Source organism: Osmerus eperlanus, chromosome 2 (assembly GCF_963692335.1).
Source record: "Osmerus eperlanus chromosome 2, fOsmEpe2.1, whole genome shotgun sequence".
In the NCBI taxonomy this organism is placed as follows: domain Eukaryota; kingdom Metazoa; phylum Chordata; class Actinopteri; order Osmeriformes; family Osmeridae; genus Osmerus; species Osmerus eperlanus.
The window spans coordinates 20,309,165-20,328,134 of record NC_085019.1 but is presented as its reverse complement, the minus strand read 5'-3'; the positions used below and the strand labels follow the sequence as shown (position 1 = coordinate 20,328,134).

The 18,970-nt window shown below is 48.1% G+C and overlaps 1 protein-coding gene across 2 annotated transcripts; it reads right to left on the bottom strand.

Moving 5' to 3' along the window:
* Positions 1–105: 105 nt before the first annotated feature.
* zmp:0000000896 (caspase recruitment domain-containing protein 11) lies at positions 106–12,472 on the bottom strand. 2 transcript variants are annotated; one of them, XM_062479154.1, is made up of 24 exons: positions 12,038–12,472; positions 9,727–9,969; positions 9,010–9,147; positions 8,517–8,703; positions 8,191–8,329; positions 7,569–7,748; positions 7,080–7,199; positions 6,761–6,886; positions 6,473–6,643; positions 6,025–6,132; positions 4,618–4,654; positions 4,451–4,488; positions 4,009–4,097; positions 3,820–3,866; positions 3,470–3,590; positions 3,177–3,354; positions 2,719–2,842; positions 2,256–2,496; positions 2,038–2,101; positions 1,813–1,915; positions 1,488–1,646; positions 1,235–1,347; positions 957–1,072; positions 106–733 (listed from the first exon to the last, which is right to left on the bottom strand). In XM_062479154.1, the coding sequence occupies exons 1-24, from the start codon at positions 12,042–12,044 to the stop codon at positions 526–528; spliced, it is 3,057 nt and encodes a 1,018-aa protein (XP_062335138.1). In that variant the 5' UTR covers positions 12,045–12,472; the 3' UTR covers positions 106–525. The 2 variants fall into 2 exon arrangements, with proteins under 2 accessions (XP_062335138.1, XP_062335144.1); XM_062479160.1 differs by lacking the exon at positions 12,038–12,472 and adding an exon at positions 11,265–11,395.
* Between the last annotated feature and the right edge of the window lie 6,498 nt (positions 12,473–18,970).

Genomic DNA, 18,970 nt, shown 5'->3' with positions numbered 1-18,970 from the left:
AAAACACTATTGTATTGAAACAATTTCATGAAAATGAGGGTTATAGATGATATATTCCATTTATTTACATATGGGTAATGTAAATAACAAGTCCGACTTCGGAAGCGATGTTGATCATTTTAATGTAAAAATTCAGTCGAAAAAACACAGCAGTCTGGAAGTTGTTTTATATGACCATTCCTGTCATCATCACATTGGTCCATCGATAAGATCCATGGATGATGCCTTCTCTCCAACTTACATGAATCGTCTCTGGTCGTCACTCGACTACTTATCTAACCTGTATCTTCATCTACTTTACCTTTTCAAGCTCTCCCTGCACATCACGTGAGTCTCAAACTCAAACTGCATGTAAAACTATATGTAAAGCAGAAAAAGGAAACATCTCCCTGAGTAAAATTAACATTTACAGAACACTCTTACTACCGTAGTAGGAACCAAATGAAATGTATTTTTCCTGAAAGAATATATGACCATAACTATAAAAATATTGTAAAAACGTTGATAAATGCAACCAGATGCCATCTATTGCATCTTGTCCAGCTCGACCCAGACCAGCGCTCTCTGCTGGCTGTGGATGGCGTTGCGTAAGGCTGCCAGCAGCTCCTCGGTGCAGCTCCAGGTGCTGGGCTCCAGGGTGTGGTACAGCAAGGGGAGGTTCTCCAGCTGCAGCTCCTCCGCCTGGCACACCTGTTCCATCACACCCTCCTCCCTATGACCCGACAACAACTTCCTGCCGAGGGTGGAAAACATTTGATGGGTTATAGCTTTTGTCTTGTAATCAAAATGGCACGTCTTGGATGACGAGCCCCTCCATCACGAAGGAGAGCTTTGAGAAGGGAAGACATGTTCTATTTCTTCAGACTGAGGAAGAGGACAGTGGATTACAAACAGGAAATGTGGACCAGGTCTCACAACCTCCAGATGGATCACAGATGTATAAATGGAACCCCTACCTCAGCTTCTTGTGTTTTTTGTTCTTGGGTCGGATGTGAATGACGATGGGGTAGACCCCCTGTCTCAGTAGACGCTCCACGCTGCCCAGACCCAGCTCCAACAGACAGTGCTTTTCCTGGCATTCACACAGAAACCAGACGTCACAACCGAGACAGAAGAATAAAGACGTAGGTACAGTACCAGTAAAAGGTTTGGACACATTCTCCCGAATGGGAAAATGTTTCCAAACTTTTGACTGGTACTGTATATGTGCGTGTGTTTCGTGCCCGAGCTTTACCTGGCTGATGACATCTTGAATAGACTGCAGCCGTATGCCCAGAGCCTGCTCTGGGCTGGAAGAGTCCAACAGGAAGACCTTCCTGTCCCGCCTGTCTAAGGCCGGGATGGGTTCTACAACAACCAGGGGACCGGAGATACCAGAGAGGATTCACAACCAGAGTATGACAGGAAGATGAAAACAAGACATTCGCTGTATCTGACATGACTTACATAAGGTCAGAAAACACGTGCGTGTGCATGTGTGTGTGTACCTGGTTGACAGGTGTTGAAGTCCAGCCCAGAATCTGCGGGCTGCAGCAGTCTCTCTATAAGGGCGTGGGAGAGCAGAGAAGGAGAGAAGATGACGGGTCTTTTGGTTTTGACCTGCACAGGCTGGACCATACTGTAGGGGATCAGGTGGTCCTCATGACCTGAGAGGACACGGACACACACACACATACACACACACACATACACACACACACAAACACATGTTAACATATCAATTCCTAGCCCAATATACAGTATTTAACAGACATCCACAGATACAGATTAGATAATGATAGTGATTTGTTCACGATTGTCCGAGGGCCTTACGGTGGCTAAGGGTGTAGAGAACTTGGGGGGTTGAACCAATCCCACGACAGCTAGGGGATACAGCCTTGACCAATCGCACGCGCTCGGAGGACTTCTTGTATAACTACACAGAGGAATGGCGAAAAACAAGTTGTTTCTTTTTCTATATTTACTTTGTATTATCACTCACGGGTTCATTTGAAGGGTCATCTACGGAAACAGATTGTATTTAGAGGACTCCACTACCTTCTTCTTGAAGTCCTTCTGCAGTGCCATGGTGCGCAGCCTCACCAGTAACAGCTGTTGAGCTCTGAGACAGACGGAGGGAAATGAGGAGAATTGCCATCACTGGCACACATACAACAGTCAACCTAACTGACAGTTCTAAGAATTCCATTGTACATAATACATTTGTTTTGCACCCCCCCTCCCCTCCTCCAGTCCACCCCGCTAGTCTACTGTACCTGTTGTAGTTGGGCATGGCGCCCGCCTGCAGGGCTTTGCCCGTCCGGGGCTCCACCAGCGAGCAGCGCCACTGGTACCTTCCGTTGTAGCGGGTGTCCGTCACATGGATGATGTCATCACAGTGCACCCTCAGGCAGGGGGAGTCGCCATGGGAACCCAGATCCATGTTGACGCGTACATAGAATGAGTCAGCTCCCAGGAAGTTGGGAGAGGAGAGCTGGGTGCACAGCTTGGAGTATGCTGAGGAGGGAAGGAGAGGAGGAGGTTGTCTCATAGACTATTCTCTTTTCACTTCCACTCCCTTAGAACTGGACAGGCGCTACATCTTACAGACTTCAAGCTGTTTTCTGAAACAATGAAATGACAACACTCCGACTTCATTTCCATCTCCTTTCTTGGACATTTGGTGGTTGGGAGTCCAGCCCAGCACTGGGACACACAGGAGGAAGAAGAGGCTTTTACCTTCAGTGTTGAGCTGGTGTTTGAGTGAGGAGGGCTCTGCCCACCACTGCAGGGAGAAGTGGGCCACCTCTCCTGTGCACTGTGCCAGCAGCACGCTGCCGCCACCGAACAGCACCCGCTCCAGCTGGGGACAACAAAGTCACCAACACCCGAGTTCATGGACGTCACGTGGTTGGAAGAGCAGCCATGTCGTGGATCAAGTCGAATGGTGGAATAGGTAACCATGTCAGACAGGAATCGGGTTTACGGTATCGCTACAGCGAGTCTCTGAACAAACTTGAAGCGACTCACTGTGGGGCCATTACATTTTGGTCATTAAAGGTTGACAGCCCCCCCCCCCCTCCTCTCATTTCCAACTTTCAACTTTGTCTTTATGTTCCACAGCACTTGTATGAGTGTATATCCACAGCCTTGACTACTTGATGCACCTCTGCATGACGTCAGTGCATCTCTCTCACCTCCAGCAGCTCAGTCCCCTCCTTCAGACCACACGTCTCAGCAGTAGAGCCCGCCTTCACGCTACTGATGAAGATGCCCGTCTGGTTGCCCCCGACGATGGTGACGTCATCTGCCAGGCTGCATCTTCCCCGTTTGGGCGAGGTGGGGGGGCTAGGGGCTGGGGAAAGGAGCTCCACTCTGAGAGGGAGGGGGGGGGAGACGCAAACATCATAATGTTTCTTGTTGGCAAACTGTACAATATTTCATACTTTTGGGACAGTTCTTAACAGCAGGGGAGGGGGCGGAGGCGTACCCCAGTTGGTTGGGGCTGGGTTTGTGAGGGGCGACAGGCGGCAGGTTGACCAGGTCAGGGGGGAAGAGGTGAGAGTTCAGAGAGCTGCAGGAGTCCCATAGGGAGGGCTCATTCTGGTCTCCTGCGAACACAACACAACACACAATGAGACACAACGTCCACACGTCCACCCTTAAAACACAATGCACATGCACAAATTATACAATCAATGGCCGTACGTAATTCGGAGAAATTGGATTTACAAACGCTATAGCTCCAGGACTGGAATGAGCTCCTTCACACTAAAACATTATTTAAGGAACATTCTAGATGGAAAGCAGGCAGTAATCCATGTTCTGATTGCACCACACCTGTGAGGTTCTCGTTTTCATCACTGCCCCAGGAGTCCAGGTCAAACCTGTCAGAGGATGACATCATGACATATGTCAAACACAACTGGTTTTTGAAGATTTACACATATCGAGTTGCATTGTGTTCACCTCAAGTACTTACAGTAGGAAGAAGTATAGTGGTGTCACATCTTTACATGACTGACTTACTCAGTGTTGAATCGTCTGTTTATGGAGTTCACGCAGGGAGGGAAGGGGAAGGTGGAGAGTCGGTTGATGTCCTTCTCACTGTCCTCGGTCTATCAACACATGCAGCGAGAAAGAAAACAATGCAGGACGCAGAATACCGTATGCAATATAACAAGAGGACAGTGTACAGTATGTAGAGAGTAAATATGTGGATGGTGTAAGGATATGAAAGTTCAGGTAGGCACCCTGTCTTAGAAATGGGGGTTATGGTTTGCCTTCTAAATACTGCACAACACAAGACTGGTGAATTATTTAGCATCCCATTTTCCAGAGCCACACATTGTTCCAAGAGCACAGAGTGAGTCTGCGCCATGGCCAGAGAACTGAAGCATGTATATCAAAAGGAGATCAGCTTTGATTTTATTCATGGACGTTAAATGTAGAGTAAAGCTGGAGGACTTACAGGTGTTAACAGATTCTCATCTGAGTTGGAGCGGGAACCTGCATGCAGACCAAATCCATATTTTGACATGGATTTAACACCAAATACACTTCGTTCTTAACAGTGTTTTATTTTGTTTTTTTTATTTGCATAACCCAACCAAGCCCTTGAAATGTAGCAAAGCTCACCTTCCGAATGTTCACTCTCTTGGCCTCTAGAGGGAGTCTGTGTCAAAAGAGAAAAGAGACATGAAGGACTGATTGTCTAGCTAGCCTCTCCTTTCCTCCTTGAGGGAATCTCCTGCCTAACCCTTGTGGATGGTATTATCTACACAGCTGATACAAACCCAGCCATCAAGTGATCTCATTGGCAGAGGAGGGGTTGCAGTTTTAGACTATTCAATCAGGGCCCACTTTTTATTGAGAGATCCAGTACAAGCACCTACATGCTGATGGATCTCTCTCTGTCAACACTGTGAGTCTCAGGGATAAACTCTGTTCACTCCAAGCAGAGCATGTAGAGCCACGCTAATTATGACCTGGATTGTTGTTCTTGTACAACAATAAGAAGTCATTGCAACATCGGAAGAAGTTGGTACATTAGAGGAGGGCTGCCAAGTTTCACCAAAAGTTCAGAGGCATTTTTCATGGTTTGCGGCAGGGACGAAAATCTGGTATCAACTTTGGGGGGGGGGGTTACATTGCCATTTTCTCAAGAGCAGATCCTGGGGAAAGTTGTGCTGTAAAGATTACGTTGAACTTAAAAACGCTTATTGTGTGTCTATAATAAGCACAAGGCACAAATTCCTTAATAAGAATATTGAAATTATTCAGGGATATGCTGGGGGTTAGGGCGTAGGTTTGATTTCAGCGTTGATATGGACATCCATTAGTAATGCGAGCGAGCGTGCATAAAAAAGCATTTTTGGCATTAAAGCTAATATAAACTTCACATCCTGATAGCAACTAATACATCTAAAGGTTTGACAGTAAAATAAAAAAACATCTGATATCTGTTGACTGAAATAAACACAACCAGCATTGCAATGATTTGAAGGGCTACGTGTCTCGTCTGTCTACGTGTTCATGTGTTTTGGGGGAGTAGTTTTGAAGGGAGGGGGTGGGATGTTTTATTTTGGACTGAGTTATTTTGAACTCGAGCCAAAATTCCTACGTTTGCAAAACTTACCGATCCTGGCTTTAATTTGAGCAATCTGTGCGTGGCAAACACGGCATTCAGCTCACAATAGCCCCTTTTAAACAGCCTGCTCAAGGCAGAAATGTTGCACCGTCTGTAACTATGTTGCACGCGAGCGTTCACATAAAGTGCATGCAGAAAGCATCTCCCGGAGCGTGAGGACAAGTGAGGAAATGTATACGTCGAAAAAGAAAGAAAGAAGCGATTTAACTTTTTTTGGGGGGGGGGGGATTCTCAGTGTGAGAAATAAGAGGTGAGGTGTGTGAACTGGTTCAAGTGCGTGAGTCTCAGTGTCAGAGCGTGAGACTTGGCAGCTCTGGTTGGAGCATATGAGCACATCGTGGTGTTGTTGGAACACGCTGCTTAGCGTGACAATGATGACAGGGGAGGAACCACACCTTGCGGAGCAGCAGGTTGCCGTTGGGCTGAGGGCTGAAGCCCATGTTCAGGCCCTGAGAGCAGCAGGGGCCGTAGCACTGCTCCTCACTGCAGAGAGACAGGTGGGACTGGGGGAGGGGGGCAAGGAGGGAGGAGGGAGGGGGGCATGGAAGGAGGAGGGAGGGGGCAAGGAGGGACGAGGGAGGGGGGCAAGGAGGGAGGAGGGAGGGGGCAAGGAGGGAGGGGGCAAGGAGGGAGGAGGGAGGGGGGCATGGAGGGAGGAGGGAGGGATCAGAGAGGACAACACAGGCCTTCACATGAGACAGGTACACAGATTGAATAGATTGTGTAGTTTCTGTTAGCATGTTCTGACATACTGCTGGTAGACTCATGCGTGATTAAAGAATTGACAGGGAGAGAAAGAGGCTGATTGACAGTTTGTTGTTTGTCAGTCCACCTCCTACTCACACAGTTCAGACAGGGGGCGCCCTGCTCCCTGCTCTTCTCCCTCTCTCTCTCCAGCTCTCTCTGTTGCTGCTCCGAGTTGGCCTCCAGTTCAGCGATTCGTTTACCCAGGCTATTCTTGTCCAATAGGCAGTCAGTAAACTCCAGCTGCAGGCTGTCTCTACTGCGTAGTGCCTAACGGGGATGGAGACGATTCACAGTCCTGAATGAGCTTCGGCAGCCGTTTTGTAATCATACCCCATGACCCCTCTGCGATCACTGCGGTCGATCTCCCCGACCACTCCACCACACCTGGTCTCTCTCCTTCTCCAGCTCCATGATCTGGTTGAAGTAGGACACGCTCCTCTTCTGCTCCGTCTCCCAGTCCAGCTGGAGGGTCCTCACTTTTAGTTGCAGCTGCTCACACTGGGATTCCAGCTACACAACAAAATGTTCACAGAACCGTCAACAACAGCACAATGGGCCTGGGGTCAGTCCATTTCATGGCGTTTTGTCACTAGCCTACGACTGAAAGGAGCTAAAGAATCCCTCTCACATAACGGAAGAATACTGGAACATAACGGAACGTTTTCACGCTAGCTCGCGGCTAACGCTGGACCCGTTTCCTCACCTTGTCCCTGTGTTCCTCCGCGTCCTCCAGCTCCTCCTGCAGTCTGGAGATGGTACCGCACAGCTCGTGTCTCTGCTCGGCGGCCTCCCTGCGGTCCTGGTGCACGATGTCCATCAAAGCCTGGGCCCACGGAAACAAAACGCAGGGTAACCGAGGTGGTTCAGGGAGAAGTGCTGAGGCCTGAGACTGCAGGTCCGTCTTTGGCTTTAGCTCGGCATACTAGAGTCCCCGGTCTGGTACTAGTCAGTCACTGAGTCCGACCTACGGCGACAGAAGCTGAGGTATTTCGGGGAGTTTCAGAAGCACATTGTAAAGACATCTGGAGGAACCGAGCGAAAAACAATCAACGTCAGGGAAGGAACTAAGTAACAATACAGAGAAGATCATTTCTACCTCGTGAAAATATTGACGTGGGTAGAAAGGCTTATATGGACACTTACATGCTAACTTCATGATGCACTGTTCGTCCTGGGGGCGAGGTGAACTCACCTGTGTTTGAGTGTGACCCCCCTTCTGGGTGGTGTTAAGCTGCAACGGCTTCTCCGGGACGGGGGGGGCGCTCCTCACACAGTCGCCCACCCTGCTGTTCCTCTTGACCGACCCTGGGGAGACCATGTCACTGCTCGTCTGGTTCTCCGCCTCCATCAGCCTGCTGTTCAGCTGCTCCACCTGAGCATTCGGATACAGTTAGCCCGACACGGTGGAGTTCACAGCAGGGTGGCGAAGCCAATTTCAGTTCAGTAATGGGCCAGAAGTTGACTCATGACTGGATCATACTGGCTCGTCTAATTACACGCTCATAAAGAGATCGTTAGACAGTAATTAAGCCTATGTAGCCGTACTACATAGCACCTGTTGAATAAGGTTTTCTATTCTTGGGAATATTTGTGTAAAAGGCTGAACGACAAGTTTCAACAGCCTCACCCTTCGATCGCATCTCTTCACATCTCTACACATTCCTCTGGCAGCTGTTTGCCAAGATAATGGCTCCCGCTTCCTCCTTCATCTCCTCCCCCTCTCCCTGCTTGTCTCAGCGGCTTTCTCCCTCTCCCCCACCCCCTCCATCCACCCCACCGCCTCCCTCTCCCACCAGTGTCTCCCTCTCCTCTACCTGAGCCAGCAGCTCCTTCTCGCGTGCGGAGGCCTTGCCCTGCTCCTCCAGGGAGCGGGAGTACTTCATGGCCTGCTCCAGGTGCCTGTCCTTCAGCCTGCTTAGCTCCCTGCTCCCCGCCTCCCAGTCCTGACGCAGCCTGTATGGTAGATCACACACACACGCACAACCATACACACACACACACAGCCATACATACCCACACACATACACACACCCATACAGAAATCCACACACAAACAAGGTTGAAGTCTTTGCCTCATACTCAACGTGCGTAAAAAAGAAAAACCCACGGCATGTGAAGGTTTTTGCCGCTGCGTCGTTACCTCTCCAGCTGCAGGCGGTCGTGGCGGAGCTCCTGGGCCTTGCGCTCGGCCCGGCTGCGCTCCTCCTCGGCCATGCGGCAGCGCTGGGACAGGCGGCGCTCGCACAGGCGGCTCCCCCTCAGCTGCTCCCTCAGCTTGTTGACCTCCAGCAGCAGGAACTGGGTCAGGCCCTGCGGACCCTCCTCGTCTGGGGGACAAACACACGTCAAGCTCCCTCCGCCGTGGCCGGAGGCGTCCAGATGGACGACAGGCGTGCAGACCGAGGCTTACTGCGTGTCCTTCGCGTCCTGTGACCCCTGTCCCCCGTCATGTGATGTGCCATGTATGTATGTGTTGTGAAGTTGTGTTTGAGGCGTCTGTTGATGATGGTCATGTTTTTACTGGGATATTTCTGTGAGTTATGTATTAGGTTGGGTCCTATCAGATAGAGGAGGAAGGGGAGAACCCAAGGTGCAGGGAGGGGGTAGGAGGGGTGTGGAGGCTTGGGGCCTACCCAGCATGATGGAGCAGCGGTGGGTGGGCATCTCTCCAGTCAGGTGGGTGTACTGGTCTGGGTGGTAGAACTCCAGAGACTCCATGAAGGCCTGTAGCCCCCGCTGGCCTCGCCCCCGCAGGATGTCAATCAAGCGGCCTGAGGAGAGATGGGAGTGCATGCTGAGTAAAGTTACAAAGACATCGTGGAGAGATGAATGAGCACCGACACCTGCACTGCTATCCTGTAGGCGAGGCCTGATAAAGCACCTGGTACGTATGACCTCATTCTGTCTACTATTGCATCATCTCTCTCTCCTTGGTGGGTTTCCCCTCAGTTTCTGTCTGCCAACCCCTTTCTCTTCTGCCTCTCCCTCTCCCTCTCCCTCTCCCTCTCCCTCTCCCTCTCCCTCTCCCTCTCCCCCTCCCCCTCTCCCTCTCCCTCTCCCTCTCCCTCTCCCTCTCCCTCCCTCCCTCCCTCCCTCCCTCCCTCCCTCCCTCCCTCCCTCCCTCCCTCCCTCCCTCCCTCCCTCCCTCCCTCTCTCTCTCTCCCTCTCTCCCTCTCTCCCTCTCTCCCTCTCTCCCTCTCTCCCTCTCTCCCTCACCTGTTTCATCCTTTCCTGTTGTCAATCTTTGCTCTCCCCCCTCACCTGTTTCATCCTTTCCTGTTGTCAATCTTTGCTCCCCCCCTCCCCCCTCCATCACTCTCTCTCCCCTTCCCGAACCCCACCCCTCTCACCAGCCTTGCTGATGCGCAGGGGGTACTGGGTGGAGTTGAGGACCTCGTCCTCGTCCTGTTCGTCCATCACTTTGCACTGGCGCAGGTAGGGCGTGAGCTTGGCCGGGTTGAGGAGACGGGTGAGCTTGTGCCTCACGCCCTCCACGCGGTCCCACAGCTCCTCGCAGCGCTCCTCCGACCAGGGGGACGTGGGGCGACCCTCCTCCTCGCCTGCATCGTAGTCCATCGCCCAGATCTGGATGCCTGGGGAGGGGGCGGACGGCACATCCGTCAGTGCCGGTTGACGCACGGGTCCACACAGTGGCGTGGGACCATGGGCTACTCTGCCACGACATGCGAGGGCCGCGGCTTTAGGTTTCATTGTTGCTAGGGGCAGCGAGGAATGCGACCCTCAGGGGGCAGGCCGGGGAGGACGTGTGGTGAGCATGGTACATGTTCACCTAGACAGCTTGAACGCAATGTCACAGTTTCATTTCATCTTGTCACATCCGTTTTTTTCTTCTTCCTATTTTCGAACCCTCGTCCTAACCCCAACCCTAACTTCTGTCAGCATGTTAAATGGGAAGACGTTTGCTTCCACATTCTGCGGAACCTGCTGAAAGGCATGACGTAGAAAACAAGGTTGAATGTGTAGTGTTTGCTGCAAATAGTTGGGAGTCAGATGTACTGGCTGTGCTCCAGGGAATACTGATAGGAACGAACAGATGCCAGGCCTTCGGGTTAGCACTCACTATAAGGCGGTGTGATGTATGGACTGTGGGTCAAGAGATGTCTTATGTACACCACACAGGACCTGCTGACAGAGATGCCTCGACAGTTTTTTTATTCATTTGCTCTCCGTGGTACGAGGTGACTGTGGAGGGGTGGTTAAGCTCAAACACTCATAAAGCATAATGGGGAGGACACCAGTACAGCGCTCACATTATGCCTCATGACCCAAGAATGCAAACACTTGTGTGAATCATTTCACAGTCCTAAACACGCAGGGAGCCCAGACAAAAACATACTGGTGAAAATTTAGGGGGCACAATAGAATATTTTGATTGTACTGAAATATTTCAAATGTTTAGTAGTACCAAATAATATTTGAGGCATATTGATAATGATATTATCTAATATTAGAATTATTTTGTTCGATATCTAAAACATGATAACATCTGAATACCAAGGGCCTCTTGAAGTAGAAGTAGATTAATAAACCCAGATTATTTCAAGCTAATGGGTGAGAAATACTTTAGACCAGACTTCCTGCTGAGATAAGGAACTAAGAAATGTGGTAGGCTACCACTTTGAGTTTGCACTACTAATTAACTTGACCTGTTTTTTAGCAGGTGGGCTGACTTGGTTAAACATCTCCCCACCAGCAAACTTTACAATTTAAAGGGTTAGGCCTACGTTTGAAGGAACTTGAGGTCAGCACTGATAAAGAATCAGGGAGTGGAACGGCTTTGAATTGAGTTGTACTGCAGTCTAGTCCGGCTATATTTCCTTCTTAACTATCTTTCCAGTCCCACCTAAGTAGAGATGTGTGTACCTACCTCTTATAAAGAACTCGACCAGTCGGTTGTTAAAATGTTTCTCGGTATTACGGTGTACAAATCCCAGCAGATATTCTGTTGCCTGTCCAATTCGCTCACGTTTACGGTTTCATCTGAAACGTACTTTAACCCTGTAAGACCCGATTTAAAATTTCAACATCACCTTTACCTCTCCAAAAAACACATATGCAAATTTTGAACGAGCACATTTACATAACCTATTGTCTTGCCTTGCAATGCTATTGGATAAATTTGGTCTTTCAAAAAAAAGAAATTAGCAATTAAAGAGCTAAAGGTGACGTTGTAATTTTACAACAAGGGGTCTTACAGGGGAAAAACGTTTGAGCATGCCATTACCATTATGATAATACGCAATTTTTATAATAAAATTGTAACTAAATATGATTTCATTAGGTAATTTTTGGGAGAGCAAATTGACACTGCAACTCCATCTGCTTTACCCGCCAGTGTTGTTCGGTAAGGTACGCTAACAGGCAGGTTAGGACAGGTTCACCTGCTAAGGAATCTCTGTCTCCCAGTAGACTAACATATTGACATATATGCGTATCAAACATAAGGTCTACCCTAATAAACACGTTATCGAGTTGACTACAGTAATTATCTTAGTTACACTAAAACTCACTGTATCACAGACGTACTGAAAGTCCAGTCACACTGTGGCAAAGTTGGTTCCTTTTATAAAAATATTTTTAAAATATATTCAAGAAAAACATGCTTAACAGTTTACAAAATGCATATTTTAGGCCACTTACCACTCATTTTCAGTGACAAAACGAACTGCAATGTATAGACGCCTCAGACCAGGGCAACTCTTGTCGTGGTCATTTTAAGTCAATTAAGTCCAAAGTCCAAGTCGGTGAGAAAATGTTTGCCTTTCTGCTGTTAATCGGGGGGTTACCTGGGACAACTTGTCGCACTTTTCTCTGAGTCACACCACCCGCCTTCTCAACTCAACATCCAAGCGTTATGTCCTTCCCAACCAATCAGCTTTCAGCAATTATTCACAAGCAACCAGATGTATAGATCACATCATGTTTGACACATTAATCACGTTAACAGAAAGTCTACATGACTGTTACAGGTGCCACTATTCCGACGTCAACACAGTAGGCTAGTATATTCTAAACTATTCTAAACACAGTTATCCGTAACTCATTCACAAGTGCTTACATTTACATTTACATTTAGTCATTTAGCAGACGCTCTTATCCAGAGCGACTTACAGTAAGTACAGGGACATTCTCCTCTCTGCTTAAACAGCCATGCAAGGAATTAAGCTAGATGAAACATTATGAGACTAGGCCTACTGATATTTTAGAAGCGTTTACAATGAGATACGCCCTTTCACACGCAGGCTATTTCTTGCCCGATTCCCGTGTCTTCTCATGTTGGGCTTGCAGCCGTCCACAAGGTGGGGCAATCCACCCATCAGCCCACATTGACAAAGCGGCCCACTTTAATGAATTCCCAATTTAATTTCAGTTGGAATATCCAAACACGAACTGATGTTCTAAGAACAAGAAACGTTTTTAGGTTGAGTTTCGTCTGATCTGTTTAATTACAGATTATTGCCGAAGCACTCCCTTGCAGTGTGTGTGACTCACCATGTTACACTTAAATCCCTGACTCACTGCGAATACAAGGCAGGTTACCATAAACCCCACTATAAAAACAGTTGGAGGGCAGCTTCGTCATTACACAATGAGAACGCATTCTCTCTTAAATTAGCTAATTACAACAAGGCCATTGGACAATGTTTCCTTTATTATTTATTTTGTATTTCCTTGGGGGCCCTGCTTTCTTTCAGCAATGACTTTGGGATATTTCTGACAAATATAATATATTGAGTTGATATATAGTTATAATATATTCAGACAACTATATGAATTACAAGACAGACATTGTCATGGCAACTACTGTCAGACAGATCACACTATTATAATGCCCCAAAGACAAAGCCTTTTACTATAAGAAACTGTTACCTGTGTATGCAAGTATAGTCTGGCAGAAGAAAAAAACAGTTGTGTTTTTTAAACCATGAGAATATGTCTCTCATTTACAGTGCAAAGTGAGACAGGAAATATGGGGTGCCCGGCAGGCCGACGTGTCTGTTCTCTCGGCACACCGACAGGAAATGTCCGACTACCCCGGTACCCTGGGCCTCCCCTGAATAAACAAACTGTCTAGCTGCACAGAAGCAGATACAGCTACAGTGTACCCCAGTCTCCCGCCAACCAGGTCCAACAGTCAACCATTTGGCCAAAAGTAAAAAGTTTCTGACTGAGTAGGGAGTAGGGCGATGTCTTCCCTCAATGCTCAGGGTGCCGCAGGACAATAGACACTCATATCATCCTCAAATAAATCTTTGATTTTGTCAGCTCTATGTGTGGTTCTGTGTAGCGGCACATATAGCTGGCTGTCCAAGACAGAAATAGTCATGAAAAACAACTGTTGTATTGATTGTATCGAGCTCTGTCTCTCTTTTCTGTGTCCTCTTCTCTGTTTCCCCTCTCAGCAAAATCGCCTCCGACACCACCGTCCAGGCCTGGAGGAACAGGCCTCGTTCTTGTCGTTTCTGAGGTAGACAGGGAGACAGAGAGGGCATTGACAACTGCTCCAGGCCCGAGGCAGCGCTGCTGTTGAGGAATGTGTCATTCCAACACAACAGATTAAAGTACCGCCATAGGATGACAGAGCACAGTACAGAACAGCACAGAACAGCACAGAACAGCACAGAACAGCACAGAACAGCACAACAGCACAACAGCACAGAATAGCACAGAATAGCACAACACAGAATCAAAGCATGGTACTTACACAACAAATCACATCAGCACAACCCTGTCCCCTCATCCATTTCCACTCAGCTGACACGTTCAGCCATTTCTTGGTCAGGCCGGGCAGCTTCACTGGACCAGGAGAATCACCGCTTTGTCCCCAGAGAAGAATGTGTCTTTTCTCTTCTCTTTTTTTTAAGGAAAGCAAGGACTGTGAAATAGGGATTAGGGGTGTGAGACGATGAGACAGATTTAAAACCTTCTCCCTCATTTGTTGACCATTTGCATGCGGCAGACTGGAACACAAGTGCGCTTTAATGATGGGCCAAAAGTCCAACACTTGTTGTTCACTGGTTCAAGGTCTTTGCTGAAGCTTGAGCTGATCCACATTTGTGTTTGTTGACATAGAATTCTGATGAAAAGCTATACGGTATAGGAGCTCTGTACTGTTCCCTCTCTCATAATAAATCTGCAGTCATTTCTATCTCTGAAACAACACTGTAACGTGAGAGTGTTCCAAAGATATTGTGGATTTAAGATCATATGATTTTGTGTTTCAGAATAGGGATCAACGCTGAAGATGCAACAACAGCAGGAAGAACGCAGAGGGTCTCAGAGTGAGGGGGAGGAAGGTTCATGTTTTAAACAAAAAGGGAGGAAAAACAAAGCGGGAGTGAAAAATAAGATGCAGCTCTGAAAGGATCACACACACTGGCCCTTCCGAGGGATTCAGGAGTCCATCACAGCACCCCTGGCCATGGAACCCACTGGAGTCATATGTAGTTTTAAACCTCTGTACTGTTCCCTCTCTCATAATAAATCTGCAGTCATTTCTATCTCTGAAACAACACTGTAACGTGAGAGTGTTCCAAAGATATTGTGGATTTAAGATCATATGATTTTGTGTTTCAGAATAGGGATCAACGCTGAAGATGCAACAACAGCAGGAAGAACGCAGAGGGTCTCAGAGTGAGGGGGAGGAAGGTTCATGTTTTAAACAAAAAGGGAGGAAAAACAAAGCGGGAGTGAAAAATAAGATGCAGCTCTGAAAGGATCACACACACTGGCCCTTCCGAGGGATTCAGGAGTCCTTCACAGCACCCCTCGCCATGGAACCCACTGGAGTCATATGTAGTTTTAAACCAGTAAGAGAGATAGTCATATATTTTAGAGACATTTGATATGTGGAAGCTGTTCAAAGCGGATCAGGAAAAGGGCCCCTTGGTCGGATGTCTCTCGTGTTGGTCGGTCGGCTCAGTCAAATGAACGCACTCAGATCACCTGTTGAGTTAATATGGGATATATGGGAGGTGGACCTCTGTCTGTGTCCCCCCCCCCCCAAGATCCAGATATCCTGGAGCCTCAAAGGCTCCTGGTCTGAAAGACACGCCACCGCACCTCCGCTGTGGGGAAGCAGGAAAGAAAACAGGAAGAGGAGAAGTGTTCCTCAAAACTGCCCACTCTAGGTTTCCTGAAGTTCTAGATCTAATGTGAGATGAGGGGCAGGTAAAGAATAAACAAAGGCCTGTGGATTTGCTTTCGTGAACGTGTCCTATTCCCATGCTCCCTGGGTGATGCTGGTAACGACAATCTGATATTGTTCAATATTCAACTTTAGTCCTATTTGTTGTGCAACTCCGTTCTTGTCCATTTGTCTTAAAGACGACGGGCCAGCCAGGCTGTGGGGAAACAGGATGTTTGCAGACGGAGTGACGGTGTCACTGCTGCTCTGCTTCACTTTGTCAACAGATGCTCAGTCAGCACTGTAACACATCATGCTGTGTTCACTCCACGTTCTGGGCAGCAAGAAGAAATCCCAGTAGGGAGTGTTTAAAAGCTGTGGGTCAGGAGGCATGGATCTTTCAATGACAGGAAAGTCATTTCGAAAAGAGTCTGTCTGTCTGAGACCATTGAAAAGCTCCCAGTTCCTCAATGGACCTGGCTTCGAATCAGCAACTCAATGTTGGCCTACCAGTGGTTAAAAGAATCAATGAGAAGATAATACCCTTGGACCCTGTGGTGTCCAATCACTGCTGTGCACCATTTATCATTGTCCTCAACTGTCCGCAACTTCTGCATAACCATATTGACACTTGGGATAGCAGTTCTGTAACCTCTTTGCAGGGTCACTAGTGAGACTTACAGTTGAGGGCCATTTTCAAAAAGCAAGCAGTACCAGTCAAGCCAAGTCTGTGGTGTTTTGTAGATCAAGTGAACATTCCAGAACACTCTTTCTCTCCCGACCACGGGACACTATACAAGGATCTGGGCACGGAGCCACGGGCACCACGGAGCCCAGCCCAGCCGCATTCACAGAGCTGTGTTTTCCACCCGGCCCCGTCGAGGCCACTGCAGGACGCGCACACTAACGGAGGGCCCAGTAAAAACGGCATATTAGCATTAGCGGTCTGGTTGGCATGGTAAGAACGTCTGTGGAATGCTCGAGGCTTTCTGTCTAAAGACTTACACTGTCATGGATTCTAAAGGCAGGAACACTTCCCCAGAAGACGCTTTCTGTCCCTCCTTCTTGTCCTCTCTCTCTTCTCTATTCCGCGCTCTATCTCTCTCTGCCCCGCCACCCCTCCCCTCTGGCCTACCCCTTTCTCTCCCACACAAACAAGCCTAGCAACACCCTTGTCAATGTTACGCTCACACTTCTCTCGCTCCGTTTTCTTCCAAAATAGTATGGTTCCAGCTGACATGAGAATTACAGGGTGTGTGACATAACTATCTAAATGAGAGCCCTACCACACATATGAACTGCATGCACAGACAGCTTCCTTAACCACCACTAATTCAGACTTACGAAGCAGGGTTTGCTATTTAAAAAAAAAGACCTGTTTAACATATGTTAAATGTTGTGTTGGATGTATTTAGACGTATTCAAGCAAAGCACACAAACAGAAATGGAGAGTGAAGACCAAGATAGCCACAGACCGTGAGCAAATGCTTTCACTCTTTGATTGTGTGGACTTCCTGTTAAGGAATGCATGTAGTTAAATGCACTCAGAGTACTATTAAACTTGAGGGTTGCTAACCCCGAAAAAAGTGTGTGTGTGTGTGCATGTGTGATCTGTGTGTATGTGTGGGAGTGTGGGAGTGTGTGTGTGTGTGTATTTAAGATTCCAGACATAGAGATGGCTCCCAAGGGTCGTGACCCTCTGTAACAGGTCAACAGTTAGAGGTCACACCGGGGCATTTTTCACAGCTTCTGATGGCTCCACATGTCTCCCCATAAGTACTGTCTCTCGGGGGGAGGATAACAATGGAGAAGAGGACAGCATTGTCATGACAGGATATGTTTTCATTGGGTGTAAATATAGCAGTAATTCAAATGACAGAACCATTTCTAAGAATGAACAAAGACGATTCGAGTGAAACAGAGTACTCTGTTTCCAAATTTACATGAATGTTTACATACTAATAAACTTCCAGAGTATTTATTTGTTTATCCTCACCAACCGAGGATCTGTTTCCGAGAGTGCACAATGTCTCTGGCGAGTGTGTGATGTGTATGTCTATCAACACAACAGTCTGTTTCCGTCAGGCAAGTCTGGCTGTCCAACACACAGACATAAAGGGGCAACAGGGGATTAACGCTTGACTCACTCATGACTCAAACCGACTGAGAGTCTCTTCTACTGCATGATCATGACCACATGGTTCACTGTGGTTTCCCTGACCCTGATCAACTCTCTGTTTCTCCTCTTATCATCTCATCTGTGACTCATGCTAGTTGGTACTGAAACCTAGTATCTGTTCTGTGAATGGGTATCAAACTTCTCACACCTTACCCCATCAGCGAACACTCCTTCCAATGAACTCCTTCTCCATTCCAATGAACAGTGTTCAGGGGAAATACTGGGACCTTACATTACATTCTGTTCAGAAACTGGGTGTAGGTTCAGGTGGTCGAGAAATGAACACTAAATCCATCATTTTATGATTTATGACAGGACTAAGCCTAAATTTCCTTGCAAAACGAGTCCAGCAGAACCAGCGTAAAATGATGGGAGTGGAAGGTTTCACAGGATACCTTGAGGGCCTGATATGGCCGAGGCTCATCACTCATGTTCTCTGGAACCTGGGATCCCGGAGGAACACAGACTATATTTAGACTTTGTCGTAAAAACATGGATGTGTGCTACAGACTGTGTAAGTGTTCCAGTGTGTGTGTGTTAAGTGTTTCAGTGTGTGGCTCTGCTTGAGGGTCTGTATGTGTGCGTGTGTGTGTGTATGCGAGTGTCTCTGTGTGTGTCTGTTCAAAGACGGCTTCCTGTTGTAACCCAGAAGAGGTTGTGGGTCGCCATACAATAGACCATTGTCTCCGGGGCCAATCCCAGCTTCCTGACGGGTCAGAATTCACGGAAACCAGGGGTACAGTCCAAACAAAAACAACGGTCTGTGTCTGAGCTCCTTGCTGCACCTCTTAACAAGAGCCCTCCGCACACATCCTCCTCACCACAGACAGACACACGGGCAGGCACACCCCCGCCGCCCCAGGAGTCGAACCAAACCCTCCTGAAAAGGGCCTCGTTCCCTGGCATGAGGCACTTGGATGCCGACCCTTGGAGGACAAAGGAACATGTCTGTGGTAGACTTCCTGTCAGACGTTTTCGAACGTGTGCAAACGATGAACTGTCTCTGCTTCACCATCTCCCCACTCTACACCCTATCTGTCCACACGTTGTCACTTGTATGTTGAAGGGTGTGTGTGAACGTTGCAGCAGTGGTAGCCCAGCTTACTGTGACCTGAGGACCCTGCTGACAGGGCAGGGAAACCCCCTCTCTGGGTCTGATCAGACACTGCCGCCTCCGCCATACCACGGGCTGCCTCCCAGAATCACACATACACACACAATCACATGCACACACACACAAGCAGACACACACACCAATCCTGGCTGT